The sequence below is a fragment of the Tiliqua scincoides genome, chromosome 10, assembly GCF_035046505.1.
Source record: "Tiliqua scincoides isolate rTilSci1 chromosome 10, rTilSci1.hap2, whole genome shotgun sequence".
Taxonomy (NCBI): Eukaryota; Metazoa; Chordata; class Lepidosauria; order Squamata; family Scincidae; genus Tiliqua; species Tiliqua scincoides.
The window spans coordinates 23,725,653-23,749,348 of record NC_089830.1 but is presented as its reverse complement, the minus strand read 5'-3'; the positions used below and the strand labels follow the sequence as shown (position 1 = coordinate 23,749,348).

The 23,696-nt window shown below is 48.3% G+C and overlaps 1 protein-coding gene across 1 annotated transcript; it reads left to right on the top strand.

Annotated features, from left to right (window-relative positions):
- The first annotated feature begins 103 nt into the window (after positions 1–103).
- Positions 104–2,900, top strand: LOC136661052 (phospholipase A2 inhibitor NAI-like). Its single transcript, XM_066638073.1, has 4 exons — positions 104–152; positions 283–399; positions 1,900–2,052; positions 2,860–2,900. Exons 1-4 carry the CDS (start codon positions 104–106, stop codon positions 2,898–2,900), a joined length of 360 nt encoding a protein of 119 aa, XP_066494170.1.
- Positions 2,901–23,696: the final 20,796 nt, after the last annotated feature.

Genomic DNA, 23,696 nt, shown 5'->3' with positions numbered 1-23,696 from the left:
AAAGAACCAGTCACCTAGTCTGTTCTCATGTCATATCTAGGTAGCCCTGGTCCCACGATTCCGTCCTTTCATCTCCAGCCTTGAGCACCTTCTGTCTTCCACCATGAGGTCTCTCCTCTGCTGTTGCCTTTTAGGGTTTTTCATAGCTACAGGTGAGGACACCCAATCAGCAATCTGGGGAACGACCCCAATCTCTGGGCTTCATGGGAGCAATGCCCTTGATGGAGGGGTTGTCATTCCCTGAAGAACTTTTAACAAGGACTCCTTTTCCCCCTTCTCCAGGCACCTGTCTTGAGTGCGAATCATGTTTTGGAATCGGCAACAGCTGCACTGGGGTCAACAAAACATGCGCTGCCGGGGAAGATACGTGTATTATTAGTCTGAAGCAGATGTTCCAATGTATGTGATTTTGAACAAGGGTGGGCGGAAGTTAAGTTGTGGTCGACCTGTAGATCTTTGTTTTGCTATATACATTGCTTTGTGAACTACTGTTTGCTGAAAAGCAGTATATCAATACTATGATATACTACTTTGATATAATACTATGTCTGATTCCCCATTGTTTGAGAATAACAATGACAAAAAAAGCTCCCCCCCCCCCCCCCCGAAAATTAAATTGCTGGAATGAGGTTTGGAGGAAGACCACAAATGGATTTGAGCATGCGATGTTTGTGAGGCCAGGTCTAGTACTGAGTAGGACTGCTGGGTTGAACAGGTGCTCAGAGGCACCATGTTACTTAATCCAAGCTTAATGTCCACCACAATCACCCCCCAGCACTATGTGCTCCTGCATGCCTGAAGCCTGCCCCCTCCTGGCCTAATAAGAATAAATAGAGAAGGCCGCGCTAAGGAATGAGGAAATGGGCGGATAAGCCTAATTTAGTGATTAGGGTTTCAATTTGGACAGGGGTGGTTTGAATAGAAGGTCACTATTTAGCCCTAGATCAGGAGTGTCAGACATAAGGCCCGCAGGCTGGATGTGGCCCCTAACAGCTCTTTATCTGGCCCCGGTTACAATTGTGCTCTCCCAAGCACCTTTCAGCTGTTGAAGTGATGCTTTAGCAGAAGCAGGGCTGCTGAAAAAGGTGGCCACGCTCTCCCATATCTTGAACGTATGATCAAGTCTAATAAGTTCCTACTTGAGAACAAAGTGTCTATTCTTGACCATCATCTGCTTAACGACACCACTTCCTGCTTAATGACATCGTTTCCGGCCCCCAGCAGGCACTATGAAAACTATTTGGCCTGCTATATGATTTTGACGCCCTTGCCCTAGGCAGCTGAATGAATCCCTCATATTTGGGAGTTGGATACCTGTGAGTAGCAGTGGCTGAGGGCAAACACCAGCAGATGTCCCATCATGGTCTACCTGGTTGCCCCTATTAGACTTGGCTCTATTAGACTCTTGCTGTTGGCAAGAGATTCCTCTGTTAGTTATATGGGTCAGGTCTGCCCATTTACCACAATTCCATGGAAGCATCAAAGAAGCACAAAGAAGTTTTGGCAAGGAATGAAACTGGCTGGGAATCTTATTACTGATACCCTCAAGTTGCTAGCCCTTATGGTCACAAGAAGATTTGATGCTTGTGGGTAATGAAAGCTCAGGAGCTTAAGGGATGACTGAATCAAAGGGTCAGGCTTCAATGCCCACTGGTGTTCTTTGCCCCCTGTCTTCTAGCAAAATCAGCATAAAGTATGCAGAAAAGTGAGCATTGCACAATTTCATCTGCAAGATTTAAGCACAACTGCACATGTTTTCTCAGTACTGCTGGTCCACTAAATAAGAGAAACCCTGTGATTAACCCATGACTTCTAAGGAGCCTGGAAACCTCATCTCCTGAGACACCCAATTTGAATGTTTGCCTTTCCCCCCTCTTGTCCTCTTTCCTATCTATGCAGCTCCAATGACGGCAACATACATCACTAAGAACTGTGGCCATTCCAGTGAATGCAATATTGGTATCAGGGAGATGGATTTTGGAAACAGAGTTGGAGTGAGGATGGACAGGGTCTGCTGCACTGGAGAGGCATGTGACATAGCCTCCACTCCAGGTACGGATGTTCAGCAGCTTTAGAAACTTGCCCAGCTTCCTTCATACCCTGAATCTGACTCACATGCCATGTCAAAACATTGGCTCATCTACTTAAGTATTGTTGACCCCGTCAGACACATTTACATGATGTGTTATTCTCTTTCCCTTTCACTCTGTGGATGGGAAGAGGGGACAGAGAGGAAAAAGATGTGTGAACTGGTACATCATTGCCAGGGATGGGAACCCGAGTCAGTGACTCTGACTCGAGTAGTGAAAAAGTGCCCTTTTCGGTGACTTGTTGACTTGCGCACGTGTAAGAATCTGAAAAACACTCTAGTCAGGGCACCCCTGACTTGTCACTTGCCCCCACGCGTGCTGACTCAAGTCTGCCTGTGTCTGGGTGTGCTTACTGTTTTCGGGGCATGAAAAACCTTGTGGGGCCAGCAATTCAACTGGGCTAGCAGCAGGAAAGTTCCAGCCGGGAGGCAGGAAAGCGTTAATGTTTGCCATGAAGAGGGGGAGGCGGAACTGGGCTCTCTTCCCCCCCCCCCCCCCGTCTCTGAAAGGAAGGAAGGAACAGGTTATCATTGGATAAAAGATGGGCATTCTGATATTTTCATTGACTGAGGGAGGGCAGAAGGAGGAGCCAAGAGGGTTCTTGCTTTACAGTTGTTTGTTGTGTCATGTTGTAGTTTTGCTGCTGGTGTCCAGCATGTACCATTGGATACCAACTTGTGTACCACCAGTGGTACGCATACCACCAGTTGGGAAACACTGTTCTAGCCTTCTACTCTCCTCCTCCTCAACATTTCTTCTTCTGCTCTAGAGCGGAAGGAGGAGTGGAGGCAAGAGGGTGGACAGAGGTGAGCACCCCTCTGCACCCTTCTTAGTTGGCCTCGTGGATGAACCAACACGGATTACTTGTAGTTGAAGGGAAATGTACACTGCAATTCCTGAAGGGTCCTTTGTCTCTTCTTCATGTGTATTCCATGACTGAGACTTGGCATTGGAGACAGGTGCTGAGGCTAAGTCCCAGAGGGTCTGGATGCTAATGACACCTAAGCGTCCTTCTGTTTTCATTCACAGTGTTGCCACCTCCAGACACCAAACCAAATGGTCTCCAGTGTCCTGGCTGCTTAGGAATGTTTTCAAAGGAATGCGACCCAAGCCCTGCTGCCTGCACCGGATCCAGTACCCAGTGCATTGAGCTGGCTGGGCAGATAATATATTGTAGGTGATTTTTTTAATCTTGGGGGGGGGGTGCATTTCTTTCCTGCTGTCCCCCCAATGAGCTCTAGGGGGGGCCGATCGATCCTCATTGTCCTTGCCACAGCCCTGTGAAGTAGGTTGGGCTGACAGAGTGGCAGATCTCCCATTGAGTTCTCATGGCTGATGGGGGAGGGGGGGAAGGATTTGAACCCACATCTCCCTATAGCAGAGTAAAACCCAACATTCTAAATCACACCAGCACATCTTGATATTCAAGGTGGGAGTAAATTGCTTTATTTTTTTGTTTTTGCAGATTACGTTTTTTTTTTCCCTAAAGGTAGAAGTGCATAAAGCAGTGTTATGTGGTTTATATTCCAAATTTACATTATAACTAAAAATATAATTATATAAATTATATAATTCTATAATATAGGGCACAATCCTAACCCTTTGTGTCAGAGCTTTCCAGCACTGGCATAGTGGTGCCAATGGGATGTGTGCTGCATCCTGCAGTTGGGTGTCACTTATGGAGGTTTCCTCAAAGTAAGGGAATTCTGGGCATTTGGTGGGCTGCTGTGAGATATAGGAAGCTGGACTAGATGGGCCTTTGGCCTGATCCAGTGGGGCTGTTCTTATGTTCTTATGGAATGTTTGTTCCCATACTTCAGAGCTGCACTGCCCTTATGTCAGTGCTAGAAAGCACTGACATAAGGGGTTAGGATTGCACCCATAATTATATAATTATATAAATATAATTATACATTATAACTGCTTTAAAAGTGTACCACGTAGGTGATACAGGTGACATAGTGTCAGCGGATGAAGCCAGTCATTACCCACGTACCCACCCCCAGTAAATAATAAAATAGAACAGTTTTTATTTTTCATAGATTTTTTTAATTTTTGTTTTTTGGTGTGTTTTTTAATATAAAAATGAGAAGAGCAGAAAGTGGTATTATATGTTTTTTTATTTAGTTATCACCATTTCCACCCACTTCCACTCGTTATATATTTGTGATGTCTAATCCCTTCATTAATACAGTCCCCCCACCAGAACGGTTCACAATAATTCATTTCTTTAATCCCCTCCAAACTCCTTTCTCCCACTCCCACAGTTTGCAAGAAAAAGGGGGAATGGAACAGAAGTGTGGAGGACAGGAGAGTGGCAGTCTAGAGTGTCAGAGACACTCTAGCCCACGATTCTTCACTGCTCCAGGCTTCTTTTTCCACCTCATTCCAGTCTTCCTTTGCTGATTCAAAAAGTGGGAGAAAGAGGAGCTGTGAAGATGAGTGAAGCCAAGCAGGCAGCCCAACGCAGGTGGCAGGAATCCCCTCCCATCTGCCACTTGAGGCTGGCGGTGGGGGGTGGGACACCATCAAAAACAGGATGCTCGTCTAGATGCACCTTTGGTCTGATCTAGTAGGGATGTTCTTATGACCAGCCCTAGAGGTGGATTACTGCTCTGCCTTGATTCTGATCACCATCTTGGTTTCTTTCTTCTGCAGCAATATGGAACATGGATATTGCCATGAAGGGTTGTGCCAGTGACGCTTTTTGTCACAATTTAAAAGCAGGTCACTTTTCCATGGGAGAAGCAAGTGCAGTTCTATCTGTGGCTAAATGTACCGCTGCTTCCAAGGCAGCTCCCTAACCAGCTGGTTCATCCCAGAGATTCTGGACCACAACATACCCTTCCCTTCTGAATGAGCTTCCGTATCCTGTTTGATTCCACCCTAACTGAAGACATCCCATTAAGATCATTCCCTCCTCCCTGCTGCTGTGTAATAGCCCCCGCCCCCCACCCCGAATCTACTCAATAAAACTCACTGAAAAATCCCTTCCTTGGTCCAGGTTTTATTTCCACTGATGATCTGAACTGGGGAGCCTTCTTCCTCTTCTCCATTTCCCTCTTCTTTTTTCAGAGAAGAAAGAGCCAGGTAAGGGAAGGTAATATCTGCTGTACCAGCACCAACACAGGGAGACAGTAACGGTGGCAGGTTACTGGGGCAAACCATCATTATACCATCATGGGACGTTGGGTCCCCGTGGTCCCTCTCACCAATGGTGGAAATCAGTGTTGGTGACTCCCCTTGTCCTCTCCACTGATCAAGCAGAGCAACCCCAAGGGGCTGACAGAGAGGTCTTTGGGTGACACTACCATTTGTCAATGGAGGTGTGAGAAAGGGCTATACTATGAGTCTCTTAACTGACTCAGGGCCCAATCCTATCCGACGTTCCAGCACTGGTACAGCTGTACCAATGGGGCATGTACTGCATCCCTGGGGTGGTGGGGAAATCATGGAGACCTCCTCAAAGTAAGGGACTATTTGTTCCCTTATCACAGGGCTGCATTGCTGGAAAGTTGGATAGGATTTGGCCCTCATTCCACTGCCACCAGTATTGGGAGGTCAGCCTAGCCAGGTGGATGTGATCCTCAGCCAGTGCCCAATGTGTGTGACCTCTGTAACTGCCCCAGGTGGGTCAGCCCTGAGTCAATCTCCTACTGATCTTTGGCTAATGGCTTCCAGGTCTTAAGGTGCAAACTTCAAACAAGACTGGCCTATTTGTGTATCCCCCCCCCCCCTTGGTAGAAATGCATTACTTCCTGCTATGCTAGGTGGCTGTACAAACAGGTGCTTGTTGAGCCTCTGCTGGAAAATCTTCAGTGAATCCATCACCTCCCTTGGCAATCTTTTCCACTGCCAAACCACCATGACCATCAAGAATTTTTTCTTGATGTCCAACCGGAATCTCCTCTCTTGCAGCTGTACCCATTGGATCTAGTTCTACTCTCAGAGGCAGTTGAAAACAAATTTTTTCCTTCTTCCATATGTCAGTCCTTCAGGTATTCAAAGAGCGCCAGCATATCCCCTCAGCCTTCTCTTCTCCAGGAGAAATGTATCAATTTCCCTCTCCTCATAGAACTTGTTCTCCAGACTCTTGCTGGATCAGGCCCAGGGCCCATCTAGTCCAGGTTCCTATAGCTCACAGTGGCCCATCTGATGCCTCTGGGAGCATCCAAAACAACAAGATACCTGTATCATTTTGCCCCTTCCTTGCATCCAGCATTCAGAAGATTATATGAAGATTATATGCAGTCATCAGGACTTGTAACCTGTGATGGCCTTTTCTTCCATAAATCTGTCCGAAGCTCTTTTAAAGGCACCTAGGCCCAAGGCCATCATCACATCCTGTGGCAAAGAATTCCACAAATTACACCCTGGATGAAAAAATATTTTGTCTTATGTATATACAACCAACATAGCAGCCATTCAAGGGGCTGAGATGCTGTGATAATTTGTTGTGAGTGCGCCCCCCCTTATGATTGATGGGATTAAGGTTTGAATTCAGGGCTGGAGCCCCATGGTGTCTCTGATAGTACACTGAACATTGCCACTGCCACTTATACTGAGGGTTCAGGGGTTGACTTGGCCAGGTGAGCATCTGATGAGCACAGATGCTTCCCTGACTTGTCCTATACCTGATGCCACCTCAGTTGGATTTTCCTAGAATCGGTGAAGTCCTGATGTCCTTTTCCATCATCACTTTTGCTCCAACTGTTACCCTGCAGATACCTGATCTCCTCTGATCTTGGAAGCTAAGCAGGTTCAGGCCTGGTTAGTACTTGGATGGGAGACCGCCTGGGAATACTGGGTGCTGTAGGCTTATACCATAGTCTTTCGAGACTGAAGGTTGCCAACCAGTTTTTGCTCCACTGGGGACTTGAAAGGCAACTGTGAATTATCAAAATTCCCTTTGCTCCAGTGAAAGAGTAGGATAAATAGGGGGTTGAGTAAGAAGTCCCTGAAAGGTTTTTAAAAAAAGTGTGTTTGTGTCCAGGTTTTGCAATGTGTCATGGTCCAAGGTCTTGCAGGTTGATCCTGTGCACTCCTGGTTCACTGACCGGACACCCCCAGGGAATCAGAAATGCATGTTCCAAATTTGTCCTTGTGTATCCTACTATCTCAGGGGTCTTCATACTCTAGGGGTGAGCATGGTACAGTTCCTAGGCTGAAAGTCAGAGTACAAGTTCCTGCCCACGTCCACGTGTGGAAGAGAGCAATCAAAATGATGACTGGGCTGGGGCACCTCCCTTACGAGGAAAGGCTTCAGGATTTGAGGCTCTTCAGTCTAGAAAAGAGGCCCCTGGGGGGGGGGGCATGATTGCCACATACAAAATTATGCAGGGGATGGATAGGGTGAATAGAGGGATGTTCTTTTCCTTCTTGCACCACACCAGAAACAGGGGACATCCGCTGAAATTGAGTGTTGGGAGAGTTAAAACAAAACAGAAATATTTTTTTTACCCAGAGTGTAATTAGTCTGTGGAACTCCTTGCCACAGGATGTAGGGGTGGCACAAATCAGAGGGAATTATGCTGCTCAGCAAAGACTCTCTGCTGCAAAACAGCAAAATGTCCACAGGATGCACTTGCATGTCCGCTCTTTGGTTCACATGACGCCCCTGTAAGTGTTTGCAGCAAGAACTTAGGAAGAAAGTATGTTGGGAGTCCACACACCACAACTTGAAAATACTGTACTTGGAAAAACTGTTGAAAAAGTTGGCAAGGATTAGTGCAGAGGGGAAAGAAAGAATCAGACACATGCCAGAACATGTATATATATTTTTTTCATTGCCTTCATGATCCCCAAATTTAATTTGAGGCAGCACCAGTCAAGCTCCTTCCTCCATAACCCACACTTGACATCTCTCAGTATGCATACGGACCCTCACCCCCTCCTCTCCAATCACTGGTTGGTGGGATCTCTGATGTTCTACGTGCTGCTACCGTTGGGGCCTACAAGGGCATGACTACATGAAGTATGAACAGGGATCACTGTTCCTTCTCTGAAACATGCATAGCCTTTGCATAACCTGAGAGGAACAAGCAAAAGGGAAGGAGGAGCAACTCACAAAGACACCTCTGTGTCTGATGAAAATCAAGGAAGAATCTTCATAAGGAGCTGCACAATGATGAGAGGGAGGACCAGTCCAAACACACTTGGAATGGGGTTGTCTATTCTGGAGGCTGGTGTACATTTAGCTTTTCCACTTATGGTGACCCCACCCATCGAGAGAGGACCCTTAACAAAACCGTCACAGATAGCCTTGTTCACACAGCCCTTTATGATGATAGCTACGACAAGCCGTCCTGCAGAGAGAATGGAAGGAGATGGCAGTCAGCACCAGGAGAAATTCAGTACCCTGTGACTCTCCATTCTCCTCCCCTCTCTACTTCTATCCAGGATACCTAGGGAACGGCGATGCTATCACATTCCTCTCTTGCAAAAAGTTGCAAAGGAACGTGGATCTCTTTCGCACCCCAAAGAACCTGGATTTTATAAGATACAAAAATGTCTATGAATTATACACATTCAGTGCATATATGGGAAAAAATGCATATTTAAATACAAATTTTGCCCATCATACCAGCTATTTAGATGGAAATGAAGGAATATAACTGAAAAGAAAACAGACATGCATTTTTTCAGTACAAGCACGTCCCAGTATTTGCGGGGATATGTTCCTGTTCCCCGTGGATACCGGAAACCACCGATAAGGGGGAACTCTATCTCCACTGTTCCCTGCACCCCCATGCCCCTTTACCTTTGTTTATTATTTATTTATTAGTAGAATTTATATCCCGCCTTTCCACTCCAGAAAGGAGCACTCAAGGCGGCTATCTTCATTACATTCACGCAAAGTAATGGCATGTCTTGCTTCAACCAAATCCTATAAGCAGAAAAATTATAGCGAGACAAAAAGGCGGGCAACCTGCAGGTTAGAGTGGAAACTAAGAGCAAAACTTAACTTTCTGCTTCCTGCTTTGTACTGGTTCTTAGTCTTCATAAGAACATAAGAACAGCCCCACTGGATCAGGCCACAGGCCCATCTAGTCCAGCTTCCTGTATCTCACAGCGGCCCACCAAATGCCCCAGGGAGCACACCAGACAACAAGAGACCTGCAAGGCCTCCTGGGAATTGTAGTTTAAGAACATAAGATCAGCCCCACTGGATCAGGCCACAGGCCCATCTAGTCCAGCTTCCTGTATCTCACAGCGGCCCACCAAATGCCCCAGGGAGCACACCAGATAACAAGAGACCTGCAAGGCCTCCTGGGAATTGTAGTTTAAGAACATAAGATCAGCCCCACTGGATCAGGCCATAGGCCCATCTAGTCCAGCTTCCTGTATCTCACAGCGGCCCACCAAATGCCCCAGGGAGCACACCAGATAACAAGAGACCTGCAAGGCCTCCTGGGAATTGTAGTTTAAGAACATAAGATCAGCCCCACTGGATCAGGCCATAGGCCCATCTAGTCCAGTTTCCTGTATCTCACAGCGGCCCACCAAATGCCCCAGGGAGCACACCAGATAACAAGGGACCTCATCCTGGAGCCCTCCCTTGCATCTGGCATTCTGACATAACCCATTTCTAAAATCAGGAGGTTGCGCACACACATCATGGCTTGTACCCCGTAATGGATTTTTCCTCCAGAAACTTGTCCAATCCCCTTTTAAAGGTGTCCAGGCTAGACGCCATCACCACATCCTGTGGCAAGGAGTTCCACAGACCAACCACACGCTGAGTAAAGAAATATTTTCTTTTCTTTTGTCTGTTCTTCCTTCTAGCCTGCTGCCTGCCTGCTTGTCTCACTATAAACCCTCTGTTCATAGCGTTTGGTGAAAACAAGACACATGCTTACTTTGCACAAATGTACTGAAGGTAAACAAAGGGAATGGGTGCAGGGGTATGACCGCTGGTGTGGAGAACCAGATCCACAGATACTGGGGGCACCTGCACCAGAAAAAAATAAAAATAAACAGGGGATTTTAATGGAGTGGAAATCAAAGGACAGTATGGAATTAGAGAAAGCCACCGAATATTTGTGCCAGGCCAGAAATGAGATTCAGTGCATGAAGCAGAGGAAATGTTGACCCAGAGGAGACTCTGTATACAGTCCTCAATACTGCATGCAGCCCTTAATTATAGGAGGGGTGGGGCCATGCACATTAAAGGATGTTGACAGAGCTAGCAGAGAGACAGATGCTACACGCTCACTCGATTGGATGGAGTGCTGGGAGGGCCAGGGTTGGTGATATTCTCCTTTGGGGCTTGAGAGTACATAGGAATAGGACACAGTGAGCCCTTGCAGGTTCTGATGTTTTCTGTTTCTCTTTTTTGCTTGGGGTTACAACAGATGATGACAACGCAAACTTTTAGAAGATGGTAAAGCTGGGAAGCCTCATGGGTGAGGTCAGAGCAGAACCCTACAAGCCAGGCAGAACCTGCAGACCCTGGGCAGAGCCTGAGGATTCACTGGAGGAGTCCAATTGCAGAAAGCTCCCCCCAAGACCTAAACAAAGACCTGGATTCGTAATAGCCAATGGTGTTTCAGCTCCTGTGTCTTCTTCAGACTCTTAGCGACAGCAATGGGAAAGCTAATGTAATGAGGCCATCTCTGGTTGTATGCACATGTCCATATGCATGTGACAGAGCAGTTGTGTAGCTTGGGGGTGGGGGGTCACAGGGATGCTGTGACCCAGGCAGCACTTTGTGGGGGGAGGTCGCCAGGTTCCTGGCCACCCTCACTCACAGCCAAGACCTTAAAGTGTCACTTTCAGTTTTGCCCCCAAAACTGGAAGTGACATTTTAAGGCCTTTCAGAGGCCTTAGAAGGCCTTCTGATGCCCAGGGGGGCTGCCCAGGGCCTCAGAACACCTTCCGGTCATGTTAGGAGAGGTAAAGATCAGGAGGTGGCTCAGGTTGGGCGGCCCAGGTAGGGGGCAGCCCTGGAAGGTGTGCCCCAGTGTACTCCTTCCAGCTATGCTGCTGTGACAAAGAGGTCTCTCTCTGTCTGCCTGCATGATTTGTTACCTGTGTCTCCGGTCCCAGACAATTCCAAGCAGTAGATCTCTTCTCCAGAACATTCTATAGTCTTTTCTGGGCATCCCGCATTGCCCCAGTAATAGCAGGCTTTGCATTTCTTCCCGTTTGAGGTGATGTTTATGGGGGGAACTGTGGAAAAAAGATAAAGCAGTCAGGTTTGGAGAATGCTGTATTACAGTGCTGGTGGGGTGCTTGCTTCACCAGATTGAGCCTCCCCCTTGCTGTTTAAAAGGCTGCCACTTCCAGGGCACTTTTGTAGAACTGGCCCAACTTGTCACAATTATTGCTGTTTGCTTCGCCATGTTACCTGGTGGTCCCCGAGCACTCAGAAAGGAAGGAGTCTTGACTGCGAGGCCTATCAGATCCAATGCGGTCTCATCACAATGGCTTTTAAAGATGTTTCTTTTAAAACTCTGCAGCCTGAACCAGGAACCTCCAGGTTGCTGGGGGCCCTGGGAAAAAGGCTTACTCTGAAATTGCCATGGCACCCCCACCGCACCCCCTATGGTGAATTAAGCATCCCCTTTTTTAATCAGGGTTCAGGGGTTGGCCTGGTCTGCCAAGCTCTCTGATAGTACAATAGTGGAACAGTATAGTGATGCAAAGGTGGAAGTTGGGGTTACTTCAACTTCTACTCCAGGAAAGACTTACAGGAGGCAGAAATGTTCTTGCACTGATTGTCACCACAGCAGAAAACCTTGGTCAATATCCTCCTGTCCTTTCCTGTGTTAAGGATTTTGGGGTGAGTCTCACACTGGCTGGAGGAGACACAGGTCTTCACCACTGAGATTTGATCTGTAGAAAACAGAGACAAAACATTTAAAATATTTTATAAAAAGATTGGGGGGGGGAGATCCCCACACATTTTAGCAGTTCCCCACTCACCTATGGGAGAGTGTGACTAAATGGGTGTGATCAGAGGAAGAAGGGAAGGTTTCAAGGCTAAGACTTGTATAGTTAGTCTGTGGAACTCCTTGCCACAAGATGTGGTGATGGCACCTTGCCTAGACACCTTTAAAAGGGGATTGGACATAATTTCTGGAGGAAAAATCCATCACAGGTTACAAACCATGATGAGTATGCGCAACCTCCTGATTTTAGAAATGGGCTATGTCAGAATGCCAGGTGCAAGGGAGGCACCAAGATGCAGGTCTCTTGTTGTCTTGTGTGCTCCCTGAGGCATTTGGTGGGCCGCTGTGAGATCCAGGAAGCTGGACTAGATGGGCCTATGGCCTGAACCAGTGGGGCTGTTCTTATGTTCTTAAACTACAATTCCCAGGATGCCTTGCAGGTCTTCTTGTTGTCTGGTGTGCTCCCTGGGGCATTTGGTGGGCCGCTGTGAGATCCAGGAAGCTGGACTAGTTGGGCCTATGGCCTGATCCAGCGGTGCTGTTCTTATGTTCTTAAGACTGGGAGAAAGAATTAAGCACCACCTCTCTTCTACTGTATTCCAAATCTGGACCCCACCCTTCCCCCACACAGTCAGTGGCATACCTAGGAGGGCTCAAATGCTCCTAGGTGGCATGGCTTGAGGGGTGCCACTTCCCCCCGCCGTGCCAACCTAAGAGCCACCTGTGCCCACTGCTACCCCATCTGGAGGGCCTTAAAACTGGAAGTGATGTTTTAAGGCCCCGCCGGGAGGCCTCAGAAGACCTCTGGAGATGACACAACCAGTGGGGGGCAGTGGCATCTCCAGGCTCGCCCCAGGGTGGCACAGTGGTCAGGGCCGCCTGTATTGGAATCTGGAAGAACTGGCGCGGAGGTAGATGTGGTGTCAGCAGTGGCACCTTTAAGGCAAGGCCTGGGCATCCAGCAGAGTGTGCTGCACAGCTGCAGCCACTTGAAGGCCATAGGGCCCTCAGGGATATAAGGAGCACCTGAGGCAGGAAGGGGAGCACCTGAGCACCTGTGGGTTGTAGAAGGAGTGCAGGTTGGAGGTAGGAGAAGAGACTGACTGACCGACCGACCGGCCGACCTTGGACTTGGCTTATTGACTCTGGACTCTGACTTGGCCACTTTCGTTGATTGGACTGAGAACTGACTCTGACTTTTGCTTGCTGTACTGGTGAGTCAACCAAGGGAAACTAACCAGCCTTAAGTGGGCACAAGGCCCAGTGGATTGGGATTTGGCAAAACACCGCCACTGCACCCTGATATGCAATTGTCAATGGTCATTTTAAGACCTTTTGAATTGATCATGAATCTGCTTTCACATTCAATGGCCTTTGCTCGTAGCATGCTCACCCGTCACGGTCTTTGACAAAGCAACGGCACATGTATCGTATTGAGGCTTGCAGGCTTTCACGGAACCATTACAAGTTTGGTGTTCTAGGCTGTGACACGTCTCGCACTCCACAGACGCAGCTGAAAGTAGAGGGGAAATATAAGCAGCGCCCATCAAACCAGCCCTTCCTTCTTTTCTTCACCTGGATTAATACTAAGGTCTCCATCGGATTTCACCAAAAATCTTAAGTGCATGTGAGTGTTAAGGCTCATCTCCTGCACCTTTAAATGCTGACTTTAAATGCTGAGAGTAAGCCCCACTGAACAAAATAGGACTTACTCCTGAGTAGACTTGGTTAGGATTGTGCCCATATTAACACATCTGAACATGTATGTTAACATGCAGTCAGTTCTCTATACAGTATATGCAAATTTACTTATCTGCAAGAGGCAGAATTTCTACCTACCTCTCTGTTATCTGTTCTTGTTCTCCACGAATACTTGCTGGTGCACTTGGGGTGGGGAGGGGCTCAGTGGGGAGGAATAAGAAGGCAGGAGAGAGAGCGGTTGCGGGAGGAGGAGGACAAGAGACAGTGGCTTCCTCGGGAGCAGAAGGCAGTATCAGTACCATGCACGGGGGGGGGGGGAGGAAAAGATGCCTCTACAGCAGTGGTTCCCAATCCGTGGGTCCGTGGCTCACCAGTGGGTCACTATCCAATTTTTAGTAGGTTGCAAAACTGACAAGGCGAATTAGGCGGTGTGCATCAAGGGTTAAACAATTGGGGTTAGGGGCACTGCTGCCCAACCACCATTATAGCCACAGAGGCTTGAGCAGTTGGTAAAGTGAAGCATTTTTTAAGGTGGGCCCTGATGCTAAAAGGTTTGGGAACCAAAACTCTCCGACGGGCCAGAGGCACGTTGGAGACTGGGGGCTCCCTGTGGGCCGGAGTGGGGGTTCCCAAGGGTTACACATGGCCCACGGGCCGGGGTGCGCCCACCCTTGCCCTAGCAGATAGCAAGGACTGTATGTGAATACTTGCCCTCTTTACTATCCAGCGGCACTTACCCATCTCTTCCAGGAATAGGACGATTCCTACACACAACCAGCACAGCCGAATGCAATGCATGGATTCTTTAGTGGTCCTGTAGGCGAGGGGACGGTGGCCGCTGACGGTGTCACAACGTGCAAGAAGGGTCGGGGACGCCTCTTCCTGTCCTCCAAAGGGAGATGGCACGAGCTCAGGCATGCCAACAAGGAAACCGACCGGCCTCAGTTTCCAGTTGAGATTCAAGCACAGATTGGAGGAGAGGAAAATGAGCTGTAGATTCAGGTGCTTTCCAGGCCCAGGGAAGATTTTCGGTGGGCACAGGTGGGGGGGGGGGAATACAAGTGTGTACAGATTGGAGCTGCACACACTTGCATGCACTGCTTAGTGCTGCTCAAAGGCAACTCCCAGGGGGCCTCGGTCACATGGCTACAGCCTGGGAGATGGCTCAGTGCAAGACTGAGCCCAGCTCAGGCCTGTCTTTAATGGCAGGGGCAGGTTACTGTATCCTAGTTCATCTATGCAGTGTCTCCTACTCACTGCTCCTAGAAATTTGCAATGCACAAGTTGTCCAGGGGCAGCAGGTGATCTGGGACCAACTGTGCGTATAAACAGCCTTGGTTGTTTCCAGACTTGCCTTCTCTGCAGAAACTGTTGGAGGTTCACTAAAACCTGCTTCCCCGTGTGTCTGCTTCCAACAACACTTAGCAAGAATTAAAGGAAGGGTGTGGCGGGTGCAACCTCCATTTATTTATTTCATTTATTTTTCACAAGGGGATGTATGACGGTATCAAGCAGGCCCTAGGTCCAACACAGAGGAAAATTGCCCCTCTGAAGTCTGCTGCAGGCGAGGTCATCCAGGATCGGGCGCAGCAGATGGAACGCTGGGTGCAGCACTACTCTGAGCTATATTCCAGAGAAAATGTAGTCACCGAAGAAGCACTGAACAACATTGAGTGCCTGCCTGTGCTGGAAGAGCTTGACAGTGAACCAACCCTAGAAGAACTTCACGTGGCCCTGGACTCCCTTGCCTTTGGCAAGGCACCTGGAAAAGACAGCATCCCTGCTGAAGTCCTAAAATGCTGCAAAGAGATCATCGTCACTGAGCTGCATGAAATCCTCTGTCTCTGCTGGAGAGAAGGTGGAGTACCTCAAGACATGAGGGATGCAAACATCATCACACTGTACAAGAACAAAGGTGACAGGGGTGACTGCAACAACTACCGCGGCATCTCTCTCCTTAGCGTTGTAGGAAAGCTGTTTGCCCGAGTTGCACTAAAGAGGCTCCAGGTACTTGCAGAGAGCATCTATCCAGAATTGCAGTGTGGATTCCGAGCCAACAGGTCCACCACTGATATGGTATTCTCCCTTAGACAACTGCAGGAGAAATGCAGGGAACAACGATAGCCACTCTTTATAGCCTTCATAGATCTCACAAAGGCTTTTGACCTGGTCAGCAGAGACGGCCTCTTCAAGATTCTCCCCAAGATCGAATGTCCACCCAGGCTCCTCAGCATCATCAGATCTTTCCACAAGGACATGAAGGGCACTGTTGTCCTCGATGGCTCCACATCAGACCCCTTTGACATCCGAAGCGGAGTGAAGCAGGGCTGTGTTCTTGCGTCAACCTTGTTTGGGATTTTCTTCGCTGTCCTGCTGAAGCAGGCCTTTGGAACTGCAACAGAAGGCATCTATCTCCGGACCAGATCAGACGGAAAGCTCTTCAACCTCTCCAGACTGAGAGCAAAATCCAAAGTCCAGCTGAAATGTCTGCGTGACTTCCTCTTTGCCGACGATGCAGCTGTCACTACCCACTCTGCCAAAGATCTCCAGCAGCTCATGGATCGTTTTAGCAAGGCCTGCCAAGATTTTGGACTGACAATCAGCCTGAAGAAAACACAGGTCATGGTTCAGGATGTGGACTCACCTCCCTGCATTACAATCTCTGCGCATGAACTGGAGGTTGTTCATGACTTTGTGTACCTTGGCTCAACGATCTCCGACACTCTTTCTCTCGATACCGAGCTAAACAAGCGCATCGGTAAAGCAGCTACCACATTTTCCAGACTCACAAAGAGAGTCTGGTCCAACAAGAAGCTGACGGAACATACCAAGATCCAGGTCTACAGAGCTTGCGTCCTGAGTACACTTCTGTACTGCAGCGAGTCATGGACTCTTCGCTCACAACTGAGCGCTTTCCACATGCGCTGCCTCCGACGCATCCTCAGCATCACCTGGCAGGACAAAGTTCCAAACAACACAGTCCTGGAACGTGCTGGAATCCCTAGCATGTATTCACTGCTGAAACAGAGACGCCTGCGTTGGCTCGGTCACGTCATGAGAATGGATGATGGCCGGATCCCAAAGGATCTCCTCTATGGAGAACTCGTGCAAGGAAAGCGCCCTACAGGTAGACCACAGCTGCGATACAAGGACATCTGCAAGAGGGATCTGAAGGCCTTAGGGATGGACCTCAACAAGTGGGAAACCCTGGCCTCTGAGCGGCCCGCTTGGAGGCAGGCTGTGCAGGATGGCCTTTCCCAGTTTGAAGAGACACTTGGCCAACAGTCTGAGGCAAAGAGGCAAAGAAGGAAGGCCCATAGACAGGGAGACAGACCAGGGACAGACTGCACTTGCTCCCGGTGTGGAAGGGATTGTCACTCCCGAATCGGCCTTTTCAGCCACACTAGACGCTGTGCCAGAACCACCATTTAGAGCGCGATACCATAGTCTTTCGAGACTGAAGGTTGCCAATACAAGTATTTTTCACAATTTCATACTGTCCTTCCTCCAAGGAAATCAGGGTGGTGTACACAGTTCCTCCCCTCCTTTTGACCTCACAACAACCCTGCAAGGTAGGTGAGGCTGAGAGAGAGAGAGAGAGAGAGAGAGAGAGATAGACTGGTCCAAGGTCACCCAGGAAGCTTCGTGGTTGTGCGGGGATTTGAACCTGGATCTTCCAGGCATAAGTCCAACTCCCAAACCATGACACTTTAAAAAAAATATTTTTTTTGCATGAGTTATATTGTCCTTCATTCCTGTGGAATTAAATTCAGGACAATGGGCGCTGCTGACCCCCCCCCCTCCTTTCCAGCACTGCAGCATCTCTACTATACAATTCCAGCTCATGTCCATCATCCACGATTCCCCCCAGTGGCATCTGCTAATTATCACAGCACATCCCTGCTTCTCTTGGTCACCATTTGGGGTGGTGGTGGTGGTGGTGGTGGGGAGCACTGCCACACAGCACAACTGTTTTGAGACCCTGGCAGGGATATTAAGAAAGAAGAGAGATGACACGTGTTCCATGGAAAATTAGAACTCTTCAATCTCTCAAACATACATCATTTGGACATGACCTCAGGACCACAATCAAGCAGCATGGAGCAATTGCCCAAGCAAGATTTCTGAATCTCTGTTCGGGGGGGGGGGGAGGCATTTATGTTACAGAAAGCTCTTCAGAAGGACGGTGAGGGGTGGGAGGAAGAGTCCGGACAATCCTGGAATGTTGCTGGGTGCCACTGAGGCGAGCCTACAAGTCCCCCTTCCAACCACACCGAGGGGCACGATGGAGACCAAACCGAGACTCAGATGATCACAGACAGACTGGGTCGTGCAGCCCTTCATCTTTATTTCTGAACTTATTCCGGCTGCAGAGAGAACGGAAAAGGGTGGCAATCAGAATTATTTATAAATATTACTTTTTTATAAGTAATAATGACCAGAAAAGATCCTCCAATTTTATCTCTCTATACCAGTGATTTTCAACCTTTCTCATCTCACGGCACAGTGACAAGGCATTAAAATTGTCAAGGCACACCGTCAGTTTTTTGACAACTCACAAGGCACACCACACTGACAGCAGGAGCTCACATCCCTCAGTGGCCCTATGAACAAATGATCCTCACCCAAACTCCCGTGGCACACCTGCAGACCATCTGCAGCACACCATTGTGCCATGGCACAGTGTTTGAAAATGGCTGCTCTATACATACATATGCTTGCAAACTGCAGGAGCTGAGCTCCTTGCAAGGAAATTCTCAGCTACCTTGCAAACTGCAGGAGCTGAGCTCTTAGCAGCTACGGTATCTGATTTTTGAATAGCCTCAGGGCTTGAAGCAATTAGTTATCTGATCTTTCCGTCACCCTTTGGAGACCCACCAAAAATCAGGTCGCGACCCACCCGTGGGTCCCGACCCACAGTTTGGGAATCACTGATTTAAGCACGTTTTAATATAAAAATTACACCCATGTAAGCCTACAAGTAAGCAGACAAAAGGTGTAGATCACCTTTGAAGAGAAACTAGTTACAAAACAACCTGTTTTAGTGACTGCAATGATTTCATAAAAATATTAATTTTATTTTTTAGTTTTACCCTCCTGCGGAGGGCCCTTAGGTGTGGGGTCCAATTGGCCCAATTGGCTTAAAGCCAACCCTGATTGGGAGGCTTGCAGCGTTTTGACGATTGACTCTCCTTCTGTAGGTAATTCCAGGAACTGGGTTCAGTTAGTGGACCAACAAGAAGCTAAGAGCCTTAATTCACGTAGGAGGATTATTTGGGTTATGACAACATGTATAAAGGAAGAAAGATACAGTTATAGACAGAGGTTCTGCAGGCTGATGGAGGGGATGCCTCTCACAGGATAAGTACAAAGCCCTTTTTGCTTGTTCATTGAAGACATTCCTCCTCCAGGGGCAGAAGACCATTTAATCTGGAGATGCCCCAGGAACTCGCAGAGCCCTTACAGGTTCCAATAGGTTTGAGATCAATTACTTGGAGCAGTAGCATTTCCAGTCAGCTCGAAACAGTAAACCTCGTCTCCACCACATCCAATGTCCGCTTCTTTGTACACCAGGTGTTGTGTAACAAGGGAAGCTGGGCACTGCTTCCCGTTGAGCTTGGTGCTTACCTCTGGCACTGCAAGAAAGAGGAGAGACTCAGCTTTGGAATGGAAGGAGCACCAGTCTACAGCAAAGGTGATCTCATCAGACTGATGCTTCCTTCACCACGGCTGGCCCCAGGAGTGGCAGGGTTCAATGCGGTGCATTCCCATGAGTCCCCCTCTCTGTGGGTCCCCACACTCACCATACAGCCACTGTGACTGCAGTTGCAGTGAGCCAAGCACTGGGGGTGTCTAGTATGAAGTGTGACACCCAGGAATAGTTGGTGATGACATCACCACCAACTGCTTTTGGGATTGCTTTTTTGGGTTAAATGGGCACAGGGATGGGTGGGTGAGCCCGTAAAGCAGACACTCTGCTCATCGCACCAGCCTCTCAAACGCAGAGATCCCAGCTGTGGCGGGATCCCAGCGATCCGCTCGCTGACCCAGCGCAGGAACCTGCAAAGCAAGGGGCCCAATTTTGTTGAATTGGGTAAATCGGTTTAAGGCTGGCTCTGTCCTTCACCCAGGCATGTACTATGTCCCACACGTGCTGCTGAGGGCACAAGGAGTCCAAGATGAAGTGACTTCCTCTTTGTCTATAAATGGTCCATTAACAAATGTTCCTCAACAAACAAAAGAGGAAGAAAGAAAAACAGAATTGCACAAGCCCTGACATGGGCTTGACTCCTTCCTTCTCTTAGTCTGGAGTAATTTGCAATCTATTCCAGTGCTTCCCAAACTTTTTAGCACTGGGACCCACTTTTTAAAATTACACTCTATTGCGACCCACGTAGGTTTAGTGGACCCCCCAAACGTGATCTAGAAAAATAATATTTTTATTTATTAAAAATAATAATAAATAAATTAGTAATAATGATCCTAATAATCAGGGTTCCGTGTTCCCATGACTGCTAGAAACATATAGACATTTGCTGAACTCTCCCTAGAAATGGAGTTCAAGGACTGTAACCCGGGCCCTTTAAAGTCAGATTCCTAACCAGATCCCTAACCTTTAAAATCATTCCAGGGTATACAGAAGGCTGAACTGGAGAGCCAGATGTCCCATTAGGGACTTGCAGGTCAGACAAAACGCTGAAACTGGGTTCACACCTAATCTAGGGCATGCCAATGACTAGAAACCATTGGAAAATGTGACACTCACGACCCGTCCCAACTTTGCAGGCTAATGGGAGATATTGGAGAATTTGATCAACTTGAAGGTGGTAGGACCCAGAAGGAGTAGAGGACACATCCATGACGTACGAGTGGGCCTCTTGTCTTTGCACTCATTTCCCACGCAGCAGGCAAGCACGTTCCATACCGCGATGTCCTTTCCCACATTAATACGGGTGAAGTGTTGTTTGCAGGCCCTGGAGTGGGTGCAAATCTTGTCAATGCCATTAAATCCTGGAGGGACCCAAAAGAGACAAGGCAGTTCGAAAAGGACAGGTAGCTTGGGGCAAGCAAATGTCATATGTCAAGATGATACTGTTTTATGCAGGCTCAGACCTAGTTTATCCAAGCTAGCAGCACAATCCAATCCTCAACAGTGCCCAGGGCTATGGTGGTGCCAAAATGGTGACTGCTGTATCCTATGGGCACCAGGATACCACCAGAGGTCTCTTCAAGGGAAGGAAGCATTCATTCCCTTACCCTGGGTAGATAGCAGCTGGCAGCAATGCAGAGGCACAGCCTGCTGCCATCTCCACCCCCTCCCAGACTCGATCTTTTCCTCCCTCTACCCTATTCTGTCCACTCCCTGCAACCCCTGCCCTGAAAGTACTCACCACTGGCAGGTGCTAGAAGAGTGCCAGTCAGCCATTCATGTGGCACTGAGATGGTGGCACATGGCCCAGAGCCCGGTTAGCCTGTACTGCTGGTTCTAAAATAACTGGCAGGAGTTATTGAACTAGCCCTGCCCACTGGACCCTACTGTCAGTGGTTTGGTGGTTTGCACTTACCCTTTTTACCTGCCATTATGACAATACCGCATGTGTCAAAAACCGGGGGGCAAGCGCGTGTCGGACCCTTACAAGTCTTCCCAACACCTTGACAGATCTCACAGTTCAAGGATACCCCTAAAAGGAAAGTGAAGAAGAAGCATCAACCAAGCTCATTTGCTTTTGCTTTCCCAGATTTACAAGAGTTGCCGCAGAATCAGGACCTGCCAATCCATGAGCCCAACTGCTTAATATCAGTTCTAATCAAGTCATTTTAATGTTGCATATATGCAACAGAGACCAAATGTGTACACCTGTGGGCTGGGCAAACATGTATTTTTCCCAAGCTACCACTCAGCATTAAGCCCTCCAGCCCAAGAGAAAACACAGGTACACATAAGAAAAAAAAAATGTCTATTTAATGCAGTGCATGTAAACTGGAATTTAGTTTTCTAAAAATATTCCTGTTTGTTTTCTGTTAACCCAGCAATTTTCAGCCTTTTCCATCTCACGGTCCACTGACAAGGTGCAAAACCTGCCAAGATTTAGCCACACCAGGGGTGTCAAACATAAGGCCCGGGGGGGCCAGATGTGACCCACGGAAGCTTTTTATCTGGCCCTCAGGCTCTCAACTGCTGAGCTATGCTGAGGTGTTACTGCTGAAAGGGAAGCTCACTTAAAAATTGAGCTCTCCCATGGCTTGAATATGAGCAAGATATATATATTTTCTCTTCTATCATTTGCAGCTAATGAGTTCCCAAGTGAGAAAAAGTGCTTATTTTTGGTCATGACCAGTTTAATGACATCACTTCCTGCCTAATGACATCACTTTCGGCCCTCAGCAAGCATCATGAATGCTATTCGGCCCTCTATGTGAAATGAGTTTGACACCCCTGAGCCACACCATTATTTTTTTTAACCATTGATAATATACACCACACTGCTGATGGGGAGATCACCCCCCCCCCATGGCCCTACTAATAGATAAGGAAAGAAGAAAGGTCCCCTGTGCAAGCACCAAGTCATTATGGACCTTTTGGGTGTTGCTGATTCCACAGCAGTACCTGAAAGACTATACGTGGAGTGGCTTTCCATTGCCTTCCTCAACTAATAGATAAGCCTCCCCTAAACTCCCACGGCACACCTGCAGGCTGTTCACGGCACACCCATGTGCCAGGGCACACTGGTTGAAAATCACTCTGTTAACTGACCCTGAGTAAATGGTTCAATTCATAAACTTCTCGAAGACAGGTGGTGTCTTCATGGTCAAAGAATTGTGTCTGATCTCTTCCCGCTATTTAATCAGACTGTCACAGAGTCCAGCTGTGCTTACCTTTCCTTGCTAGGAATAGTAACACCCCTGCCCGTAACCAGAAAACAGCAAGAAAATCCATCAGCAGGCAGAAGTTCTCTCCTGGTAGTCGCCAAGTAGGAGAGCGGATGTTGGCAAATGCTTTTCATATCGTGGTGGCACAAGAATGGCGAGCGACGGCTCTCTGCCCACAGTCCAGCGGAAGCAAAAAAGAAGAGACCGATGCAAAAGAAAAAACTGTTTTGGCTCTGTTTATAGCCCAGCAGGGATTGGAGATGAGCACTGCAGCCTAGAATCAAGCAGAAGCTAGATCCAAAGAGCAGTGAGTGGAAGAGGAAAAGGCCCACTTGCTCTCCTGCAAATGCTTTGGAAGTCTTTGCAGAAGATTTAAATTTCGGGGGAGAGCTACGTTACACTAAAGGGGGTTGCGTTACAGGTAGGGATGCTGGTTTTCCCCAAGTGACTGCTCTTTTGACAGAAGGTGGTGCCAGATAAAGGCAGGGTTGGTGACACACGTCAGCCAGGTCAGATACTGGCCAAGGGCCCATCCGAAGGCTCACCAGGCCAGGACCTAAACTCCCAATAACTATGGCAGTCGTAGCACTGCCGGAGGAGATTGATGCTGTGCTCCAGGGTCCATCAGAGGGGAGTGCAGGGGTAAATTGTACCCAAGCTCTGGGTCAAAAAGGGGGCCCAGGAGTTGAAGAAGGAGCCCCCAAAATTTCCTGGGATCTTGCATTTTCTGATCTCAGCAGGGCCCATGAGAAGGAGGTGCAAGGGCCTGGGGTCAAAACAGGGGTCCGGGAGCCAAAGGGGGGGGGAGCCGGAAATGTCCTGGGATCTCCAAACGTGTTTGTATATACTGTGTGAAGACCACCATTCACATTTTGTGTAAGCCTACATCATTTTGTATATCACAGTTTGTAGAAATTATGGTCCAACGATCGTATGAAATTAGGATTCAGTGGAGAAGGGGCCCAAAAGAAGCTTTGTACCCTCAAAAAGGGCCCAAAAGAAATGTGGGACACCCTGATAAATTCCTCTCACAGGCCCTGGTCACACCAGATGGGGTGCTTCACTCCAGCCACAGGAACCTCATATTGGCCATTGCCTCTCATCTTAGAAGATGCTCACCATTCAGCATGGGCTCCCCCTC